General features: G+C 37.8%; 2 protein-coding genes and 2 long non-coding RNA genes across 6 annotated transcripts; 3 read left to right on the top strand and 1 right to left on the bottom strand.

The window, feature by feature from the left end:
- Nucleotides 1-504, top strand: LOC124327679 (protein ROP-like). The gene is made up of 3 exons (XM_046786675.1): nucleotides 1-159; nucleotides 216-371; nucleotides 434-504. Exons 1-3 carry the CDS (start codon nucleotides 15-17, stop codon nucleotides 502-504), a joined length of 372 nt encoding a protein of 123 aa, XP_046642631.1. The 5' UTR covers nucleotides 1-14.
- A 1,369-nt stretch (nucleotides 505-1,873) lies between these two features.
- LOC124325896 (sodium/calcium exchanger 3-like) lies at nucleotides 1,874-6,986 on the top strand. The gene is made up of 11 exons (XM_046784467.1): nucleotides 1,874-2,437; nucleotides 2,505-3,380; nucleotides 3,461-4,130; nucleotides 4,205-4,424; nucleotides 4,507-4,598; nucleotides 4,973-5,130; nucleotides 5,470-5,569; nucleotides 5,694-5,828; nucleotides 5,907-6,065; nucleotides 6,228-6,399; nucleotides 6,639-6,986. The coding sequence occupies exons 1-11, from the start codon at nucleotides 1,937-1,939 to the stop codon at nucleotides 6,841-6,843; spliced, it is 3,288 nt and encodes a 1,095-aa protein (XP_046640423.1). The 5' UTR covers nucleotides 1,874-1,936; the 3' UTR covers nucleotides 6,844-6,986.
- On the bottom strand, nucleotides 6,783-7,108 carry LOC124325897. Its single transcript, XR_006915441.1, has 2 exons — nucleotides 6,975-7,108; nucleotides 6,783-6,818 (listed from the first exon to the last, which is right to left on the bottom strand). It is a non-coding gene; the product is annotated as an uncharacterized LOC124325897 (long non-coding RNA).
- Nucleotides 7,109-7,415: 307 nt separating this feature from the next.
- Nucleotides 7,416-9,145, top strand: LOC124325980. 3 transcript variants are annotated; one of them, XR_006915478.1, is made up of 4 exons: nucleotides 7,431-7,555; nucleotides 8,212-8,720; nucleotides 8,785-8,935; nucleotides 9,063-9,145. It is a non-coding gene; the product is annotated as an uncharacterized LOC124325980 (long non-coding RNA). The 3 variants fall into 3 exon arrangements; XR_006915479.1 differs by having other exon boundaries at nucleotides 7,416-7,506; nucleotides 8,785-9,145; XR_006915477.1 differs by having other exon boundaries at nucleotides 8,785-9,145.
- The last annotated feature ends 686 nt before the right edge of the window (nucleotides 9,146-9,831 follow it).

Raw genomic sequence — 9,831 nt, 5'->3', positions numbered from 1 at the left:
TTCATACAGAGATTATGCAAGATGTCATCCGGTCGAATAGGAAGGCTTCAGGAACTGGAGGAGGGACAGACTGGCGTATTCTTTTGGTAGATCAACTGTCCATGAGAATGGTTTCAGCGTGTTGCAAGATGCATGAAATCGCAAGTGAAGGAATCACATGTAAGTTCATTGCTTCATTCATGTAAAAGTTGTGTACTAATAAATTGGTATTGTAGTGGTGGAAGATCTAAACAAAAAGCGGGAGCCTTTGCCTGCCATGGAACCTATCTATCTTATTACTCCGTGTGATAGTTCTGTAAGAGGATTGATGAATGATTTCCTTTCCCCTAGCCGTGCCAAATACAAGTGTGCCCATGTGTTCTTCACTGAAGGTAATAGTTATCATCGTCAAAGTTGAATGAACATTGTTGTCTAATTGTCTAATTTTTTTAAGCCTGTGCCGAAGAATTATTTAATGAAGTTGGCAAGCCTCCAGTGTCCAAGTTTATATTTTTTTTTAAATAATTCACGACACTGAAGTGTAGACATCGATTAACCAATTTATTTATCCGTAAAAATCCCAACAAATGAGATCATCTGAAATACGAAACACTATATTGGATTGAGAAAACGCAGGTGACATTCGATCTGTTATTTCAGTCGTTAGGTTAGATATAAAAAGAATACTTCGTAATTCGATAACTTTTTTATCAGTGCCATAATTATTATCAATCAGCAAATTCATTCCGCTATCGCTATTACAGACTAATTATTATAGATGAACAACACAAAATTCAAGTTAAAACCAGTTAAACAAATGGTTGTTGGGTAATGAAGAAACTGAATATTAATTTTGGGTTATTTCGATTAATTCTTCAAATAGTCGCTTGGCTGGTGGCACAAAATGGGTCAAGGCAGCCATGTCGAGCCAAAATAATAAATGAACAAATCAGAATTTGTAATTAGCTTCATAACAATTGATAAACTCGATCGAACGATCCTGAAAGGATAAATGGTTTCAAAAGGCACACATTTAAAAATTTGAAACTCTTAAAACGAAACTGTAGGTCTATCCACCTGGGCGTTTCTAAGGATGGTGAAGTTTAATCAAATAAAAAATAGAACTCCACGATAGACTGATTCTTCAAGAAACAGCTATTTGGAGATGAGAAGAAAGGGGTCGAGCAGTATAAATAAATATCGGCTCCATGCTCGGGGTTACAATATTAACGCTATATTTATGAAGATCTCAGAACTAATGTTTATTTAATGAGGTTTCAACTGGTTTGATAGCTGCACAAGTGCCTATTTTTTTATTTTTTTTTCGATTACAGATTACCTAACAATATATAAACGAAATTTTAGAAGCGCTATTAAGTTTTGGAGGGTAAGGCATGGTTTAATGTGCTCCAAATATGCGACAGCATGTCTGCTGTCCGCTGGCTTATTAAGCTGCCTGATTCAATCCATAGCACCCCAATATCAAGCCATAAATTAGAACAAGGTATTTTAAAATGTCTATGTTGAATTCTTTACGTGTAAAAAGTTGCAAAGTCTACTTCATTTTCTTTATACTCACGAAAATAGCACTTTTAAAAATCAATAAAAATGATAGCCAACGTATATCAAAATACGAAATTTGATGTTCCGATATAGTTTCCACATTTTGTGCATGACACTGCAAGACAGGCTGGTTACGAATGCCAAAAACGTAAAAAGGTCTTTGTCATAGTCACGTCTTGAGGTGAAATAGCTATACCTAGTTATAATGCGTCTCAGAAAATCAGGTGTTGGCATGCATTGTGACAAATTAGTGCACGGTACATTAGCTACGGATCATCGTCTTCTGTTATATATACTAGTTGACTTGACTCGGGCAGACAAAGTCTTTAAATAGCCAACTCGACTCTTCTCAGTCGACACTATAGGAATTGGATCCCAAAACAGAACATATATAATGGCGCCGGTGAATAATTCAACCGGGTCCGCTTGGAACTCGAGTGATGAAGTGAAACAACAGCACGAAGAATTGCTCTGCGTTGACGGAATCATTCTTCCGGCCTGGATGCCGCTGCAGAACGTGAGCACGGGCGTTGTGGCATTCCGTGGAATTATTTACATCGCTTCCCTGATTTACCTGTTTGTCGGAGTGGCCATTTTGGCCGACAAATTCATGGCTTCCATCGAGATGATTACGTCGAAGAAGAAAGTAGTCAAAGTCAAAGATGAAAATGGCAAGACCCAAACGGTGGTGGTCCGGGTGTGGAACGAAACGGTCGCCAATTTGACGCTGATGGCCCTCGGTTGTTCCTGCCCGGAGATTCTTTTGTCCAGCATCGAAATTATCGGTAAAGGCTTCGAAGCAGGTGAAATGGGTCCGGGATCGACAGTGGGCAGTGCGGCTTTTAACCTGTTCGTCATTATAGGCGTTTGCAATTGGGCCATTCCGGACGGCCAGGTGATTCATTTTAAAAATTATTTGATGACTGCAAATAATCTTTTGATGTGTTATTGTTAACAAGCAGGTGCGTAAAGTCAAGCGGGTCTCCGTGTTTTTAGTCACGGCAGCTTGGTCGATTTTCGCCTATCTGTGGCTCTACTTGATCACGGCCGTCATATCGCCGGGCGTGATTGAAGTCTGGGAGGCACTCGTCACTTTCGCTTTTTTCCCCATGACGGTCCTGTCCGCCTACGTGGCCGACCGACACGTCCACATTTACGACTACATTTCAAAGACTTACCGCATGGGTCGAAACGGTGTCATCGTCGAAATGACCACCGACGAGGCCGAAGTCGTCAACTCGGAACCCAACGACCGAATCAGCAATTGCTTCAAAAAATTCGCCGAAGAGACTGAAAACGAAGAAATTCGTGAATTCGAGAATCACCGACGGGCGTTCATCATTCTTCTGAAGAATTTGCGGCGCAAGTATCCCATGCTGAAATCCAATCAGCTCGAATTAATGGCCACCAAAGAGATGCTCAATCGAGGATCCAAGAGCAAAGCTTTCTACCAAGTGCTGGCCTCCAAGATGCTCACCGGTCGTGTAGTCGAGCACTCATCCCGCCGACCCAAATTGAATCTGACGGAACTCTTTCAAGAATTCCATCCGTCCAGCACCTCGCCGGCCGTTCAGCCGCGGAATATTGACCGGCAAATAACCAAAGTCTTTTTCAGTCCCGCTCACTACACCGTCATGGAAAATGTCGGCCAGTTCGACGTGACGGTTGTCAGGGAGGACGGCGATTTGGAGAGACTCGTGTTCGTCGATTACACGACGGAAGATGGCGAAGCCACGGCGGGAAAGGACTTTGAAGTCAACCGTGGAACCATTTGTTTTGAACCAGGAGTTACTTCACAGACCATCTCCATTCGAATTATTGATGATGATCTCTACGAAGTAATATAAGCCTAATATTTTCGCTGTTATCATGATTGCTGTTATTTTGATTTAATTTTGGTTTTCTATAACATTTATAGGAAGATCAACATTTTTACATTCGGCTGTTGAACATTAGGACAGGCAACCGGTTCGAATACCTTTGCGGGAAAGGTGAAATTGCGGACGACGCTTATTTGACAACGGTCGAGATTCACGGCGAGATTGCGCCATCCTATTCCATGACGTTGGATGTTGAAAATTTCGGAGATACGGCTCCGCCGCGGTATTCTGTCACTGCCCGCGAAATCCTCAGCGCTTTGAAGTCAAATAAAAACCTGAGAAGACCTTCGTGGTTTCATTACGACGAGAGCGACGGGGAACTCTCCACAACGGGAGATGACGACGTTTTCGTCGATGCCGTGTCTCAATTCGACACCAGCACCATCGACGAAAACGATCAGGATTTTCAGGGAAATCGAGTTAAATGCTCCGATTCAAATAAGGGAATAGCCAATAATGATGCGATGACTTTGTCGCCGTCTCAAACGACTTTGGTGACTTCCGTTTCATATTCATCCGGACGCGTTAGCCTTACCAAACTGAAATCCGATAAAACTGATCGTAAAAGATCTGTAGAATTTTTCTCGGAACGCGAGTCCTCCAATAATTCAGACAGCGAAGATGATTCGTGTACTGACGTCCAAAAAAGAGGCAATCAAATAGGACAACATTCCCATTTACGTTTGATTTGTCCTTCAATGGCCACAGGTAATAAATTCACAAAAATGATTCCAAGTCTAATCAAATCATTTCTATTAAATTCTTGAACTCAAATGTAAAAGTGATGATACTGGATGACGACCATCGCGGAATCTTTAGTCTCTCGGAGCGCAGTGTTTCCCTCACGGAAACGGTTGGAACTCACGTGATGTTGATTGTCCGAATCGGAGGATCTCGCGGCCGAGTGGCAATAACTTATCGAACAGAAGAAGGTACAGCTAAGCCAAATAGAGATTACCTGCACTCTCAAGGTGAAATCATCTTCGAAGATGGCGAAACCGAGTATTTCATTTCTCTATTTATAATGATTTTCTTTTAAATAAAGCATTCTGAAAAATTCTTGTATTTTATTAACAAATTACAGGAGACATGTACTAATTCAAATTATAGGAGAAAGCCTGTACGAAAAAAATGTTTTTTTCTATTTCACCATTGGAGAGCCAAAATCAATCAAAGGTACACAATTAATAAAACGCACTAAAAGTGTACACACTTACAAAAATTTCTAAAACCATATTTTTGTCAGGTACAACATTTCCCAGCATTTCCCCCCTTGTGACGTAATATTGTCTCCAGATTATCGATTTTTATTTATTGAAGTTTTGGACGATTAGACTTAGTTATCTTGTCTGGTAGCAGTGATCGACAACATAAATAAGGGAGATTAAGACATATTTTAAAATATTAAACGCTCAGATTGCGTAACCGTTCTGCGAAATGTGACGTAGTAAAACTCTGGAGTAAGGTGCTTCTGCTGGCAATACTTGGAGAGAAACTAGTAGAGTAACGAGATATCTACAATTTGCTAACGGATATGTTTATGTAACCAGACGGAGACTCAGACGAGAGTATTGATGACTTGGAGGAACTCAGCATGCGTGAATACAGCCAACTTTCCGAACAACAACGAATTGCGCTAAGAGGTCGCGCCCAACTCGGAGAAGTTACCACGACAGTTATCCATCTCAAAGAAAGTAAACAATTCAAAGTGGGTTTAAAACAAGATAATTTCGTTTTGCTTATTATTGATTACCTAAGCCAATGCATAGTGCACCCGTGGACAATTAACATAAGAGTGCGGTAAGAGGAACTTTTAAAAGATTGGTAAAAATTTTGATGAGTTTATTCAGACTTTATTCGACTTTATTAGTAAGGCAATTATATGGAATGATTTTTTTCTATCAATATGAAGAGCTATTATATGGGTTTTAAATTTTTAATTAATGAAAACTAAAAAATTTTAATGTCTTACTGTAAATGTTAAATGTTCACGACAAGGCATTGGCATGGAAATGAATTTGTCATCAAAGCTTTCTAATTTTCCTAGAAAACTGTTGACAAAATGGTGTCGAAGGCTAACAAATCTTTGAAACGCGGAACGTCTTCTTGGCTACAACAGTTTATCGATGCCGTCCATATGGAGGAAGGTAACAATTCGACTAACATATTATAAATTCAGTCTAATTAAGTTAAAGAGAAACAAAAAGCAAGGGTATAATATCGCCAAAAAAATTTGCCAATTAATAATTATTGTTGGACTTGGCACTTTAGAAAATGAAGAAGCTGCTGGTGATGGAACTGCCGTCGCAGAAGTGGCCACTGTTAAAAATAAAAAATGGAAAGAGTACACTACCCATGCAATTACAGTATTTTGGCGATTGGTTTTTGCTGTAATTCCTCCTGAATGTAAGCGCTGTTTCAATCTTTGCCGAAACCGAATCATGTTTGATGATACATTTGATTTTGATTGAATTGAAATTTCAGGTATGGGTGGTGGTTACCCGTGCTTTTTCTCGTCGGTGGTCTGCATTGGAATAATGACGGCGTTGATTGGTGATGTTGCTTCTCATCTGGGTTGCACAGTTGGACTTAAGGACAGTGTTACCGCTCTGGCTTTCGTTTCTTTAGGAACCAGTCTCCCAGGTCAGTTTTGATTATCTCTCATTGGCGTCATTACCCGTAAATTATAGCAAGATTGACGCTTACTTTCGGAATCGTATAATAAGATTTGTCTTTCATATTATCCTGTAGTAGTTAACTTGAGTCATTCTATGGTTACGTCTCTAATCATGCATATACTTTTAGATTTGTTTGCTAGCAAAGTGTCGGCCGTGCAAGATGAACATGCCGATGCGTCAATTTCCAACGTGACAGGAGCAAATGCCGTTAACGTTTTTCTTGGCATAGGAGTCGCTTGGTCACTTGCAGCATTCCACCACTCATACAACGGCACAGTATTTCATGTCGAAGCTGGAACGTGAGTCAAAGTTGTCCCTCAATCAATGAAACAGCTACTAAATATTTTTAAAATAATTTCTTTCAATTAGAAATCGAAGAATTTTGCTCTTAATACTTTTCTAGTTGTTGTTTTTTTTAGTTCAATCAACATCTTTTCTTTGCATGATCGCATTTTATTTCGATAATTAAAAAAAAATATTTGACAAATTAAATAGTGTAGGAATATTAATTTTGGTTTTGTTTTCTCATAAAAAATAGATTGGCGTTTTCTGTCACGCTCTACTGTGTTATGGCAATAATTGCAATCGTATTGCTGTCCGTTCGGCGCTGTGATGCTGTTGGAGGAGAATTAGGTGGCCCCATGAAATACAAACTGCCCACTACAGCTCTTTTGATCGGGTGTTTTATTCTTTACATCCTTCTTTCATCGATGGAATCCTATGAAATAATTAACGGATTTTAAAGCCTGTTATTATTTTTTTTTCATTATTTTTTTCAATTTTGTTAAGTAGTACGTTGACCGTTTGTTATTTTTTAATCTGTTGCTACAAAAATTGGGGTCGTTGGACCGTGGATTGGGCTCTGAAAATGTACCTTATGACACGATTTTGAAATGACAAAGCTTGAAGATAACGTTTGACGGTTCAGACCGATAAGCGAAAGATGAAATATTATTACGCAATGATTGACTGATGGTATTTCCAGTTGTTCACAAAAGAACGTACATGTTCACAACCTATATTATACACTGATGTAATTTAAAAAAAACTATTCCAGCTGTAGAAAATCTTCTTTGCTATTAGAACTTTACAGTTTTATACCTGTGATATGGTATGATGATATACTGTGCGGTACATACACACACGTCTACCCGAATGTTACAATGTTCACATTTTATTAGTAGTACGTTGCTCGCATTCTTATCTTTCCAATGCCAAGTCTCAGTGAAAAGCAATAGTATACGTAGGAAGTATAGGATATGATAAAGAAACGCAGCAATAAAAGGGGGGCGTTTTCGCTGGGCATTTACCGCAAGAAAGAAAAAGAAAATCCGCTCATTTTTCGCCGAAAAGGTCGAGGGAAAAGAATTAACATTTCTATTTTTTTAAGCCCCACATTGAAACAGGTGCTGTTTTAAGAAAATACCTCCATGAAACCCAAGGCTAAATTAAATAGTACGTTATTATAAGAATGCAAAACTATTCAATATTTCACTGAACATAGACAAGTTCCGGATGCTGAGTTGCACAACCGCTAAATTAGGATCGTGCGCCAACGTATCCTTTTAACGTTGTGGGGATAGTAGAAAGCGGGTTTTTTATTATTTAAGCATAGAATTACTTATCTAATCTTAGAAATGTTCAGGATTATCGTTGTTTAGAACATTCTGCTTTTTATAGAGTAATTTGAAATGTATAATTCAGCTTAGTTTACCCATTAAAATTAAAGAAAGTCCAAGCCTGGGATGCTGTTTAGTCTTTTCTTGTGTTTTTTGACAGATCTGCTGACAAGTGACAAGCTCAAACACACAAGAAAAGACTAAACAGCATCCCAGGCTTGGACTTTCTTTAATTTTAATGGGTAAACTAAGCTGAATTATACATTTCAAATTACTCTATAAAAAGCAGAATGTTCTAAACAACGATAATCCTGAACATTTCTAAGATTAGATAAGTAATTCTATGCTTAAATAATAAAAAACCCGCTTTCTACTATCCCCACAACGTTAAAAGGATACGTTGGCGCACGATCCTAATTTAGCGGTTGTGCAACTCAGCATCCGGAACTTGTCTATATTTTTTTTTTTAATAATTTGGAAAAAAAAAATTAGTTGAGTTATTGCAACCCAGATGACGTTCAATTCTTGCATTACGCTTCACCATAGGATAGAAAGGCCGATCTCGTTTTTCTCTGGTTTTCAATGGCGGGCCATGTAGTTCGCCATACTTCCGCTGGGAGGATTGTTTGGAAGTTTGACGTGTTTTGACTTTTGTATTTCTTTGTCGGTAAAACCAATAAATCATCGTTTTTTTTTATAAACAATAACTACGATAGCGATTGCTTATTAAGGTTACACTTAACTTGCGATAGTATAAGTATATAATCTCTTGGTAATTTTCATTGTTAGATTTAACACACAAAGGTTTGGAACTTAAAGGTTCTTGCTTGTGCATTCTTGTTGTGTAAAACTCTGAGACTGATTGAGACTGACTGAGAGACTGTAGACACTAAGTGTATTTTCATTAAAATATTTTCATTAAAATAAATGTAAGTTGATTACTTTTGTGGTTGAGGCTGTAGATCTCGCAGAAGGAGTCAGCATTCCCAATAAAAAAAATGGTATGTTGTACAATAAAATTTTGATTTAAATTTGTTTTAAACCTTCTGTTATTTGTATTTCCAGGAAATTTTTACAAGAGATGAATTCACAGATGAGTTGTAGAGAGTGAGTTCACATTTGAGCAGTCAGGTCCAAATGAGATTTTCACTTTGGTCTCCATCAGAATGAGACCCTTGAAAATGCTTCAGCAAATTATGCCAATCTGGAACAATTAGTAAAATTTTCTAGAGTTTGTTTTATAACTTTACTGGATACTGATTCTTTACTTTCTTACATTATTAAACGTTACATATTTGATGAATCTCGATTGCCATCACCGATACAATCTCGTCAAACAAAAGAGATGGAATTCACACGCAGTTTGATGAATATGAATTTATATGCTATAATGAACGGTAAATAAAAGGTATTGGTTCAATACGAAGCATGAATGAAGACTGGTCTAAAATAAATGATGTGTATTTGCCCCCCTGTATAGCTATACAGTTGATAATAATGCTTAGACTTGACTGCATTATTATTTTTTGGGTTACAGACTAGCTGCAATTTTCGGGATGAAGTAAAACGAAATAATGGGATCTCAGTTCTCTTTTTTTTATTGATCCGATCTTGTTTTTCCACATTTTTTACGAATAAAGTGTCAAAGTAGAGTTAACTGATCCAGTTGAATTTTGTGCGTAATATGAAATTGGTTTTCCTATCCTCCTAAAGCGAAATATCAAAGTTACCATAATAAAGAAGGAAGAAAGACGAAAACCGAATTACAACCGAACAAATGCGCCATATTTAATCCAATTCATCGGTCATATTTCTTATTATTTCGTAATCTGGCAATTTTGTCGTGATAAAGTTCTTTTCTGTATCTAATATAGGTTCATGGGATGTCAAGTTATATATTCTCAAAATAAACTAAATTGTACTTTGTAATTCGTCTATTATCTTATTTGAAGCCACGCTGGCAATCGGAAATTGCTCACTCAAGCAGCCATAGACCTCTGGCTCCACTCCAAAAGAGAATTACTTCAAATTAGTCTCAAGTTCTAAGAAACGTTTAGTAGCGCAAACTTAATTTGATGTTTTGTTTTTTAATTTGATGTTATCTGTTATTCC

Source organism: Daphnia pulicaria, chromosome 2 (genome assembly GCF_021234035.1).
Source record: "Daphnia pulicaria isolate SC F1-1A chromosome 2, SC_F0-13Bv2, whole genome shotgun sequence".
NCBI classification, from domain to species: Eukaryota; Metazoa; Arthropoda; class Branchiopoda; order Diplostraca; family Daphniidae; genus Daphnia; species Daphnia pulicaria.
Note: the sequence above shows the minus strand (reverse complement) of the source record. Positions and strands in the feature narration are given on the sequence as shown.

Coding starts and splice junctions, on each gene's coding strand:
- LOC124325896 (XM_046784467.1), top strand. CDS start 1,937: ATGGCGCCGGTGAATAATTCAACCGGGTCCGCTTGGAACTCGAGTGAT. Junction 2,438..2,504: donor GGGCCATTCCGGACGGCCAG/GTGATTCATTTT, acceptor GTTAACAAGCAG/GTGCGTAAAGTCAAGCGGGT. Junction 3,381..3,460: donor TTGATGATGATCTCTACGAA/GTAATATAAGCC, acceptor TAACATTTATAG/GAAGATCAACATTTTTACAT.
- LOC124327679 (XM_046786675.1), top strand. CDS start 15: ATGCAAGATGTCATCCGGTCGAATAGGAAGGCTTCAGGAACTGGAGGA. Junction 160..215: donor CGCAAGTGAAGGAATCACAT/GTAAGTTCATTG, acceptor TTGGTATTGTAG/TGGTGGAAGATCTAAACAAA. Junction 372..433: donor CCATGTGTTCTTCACTGAAG/GTAATAGTTATC, acceptor AATTTTTTTAAG/CCTGTGCCGAAGAATTATTT.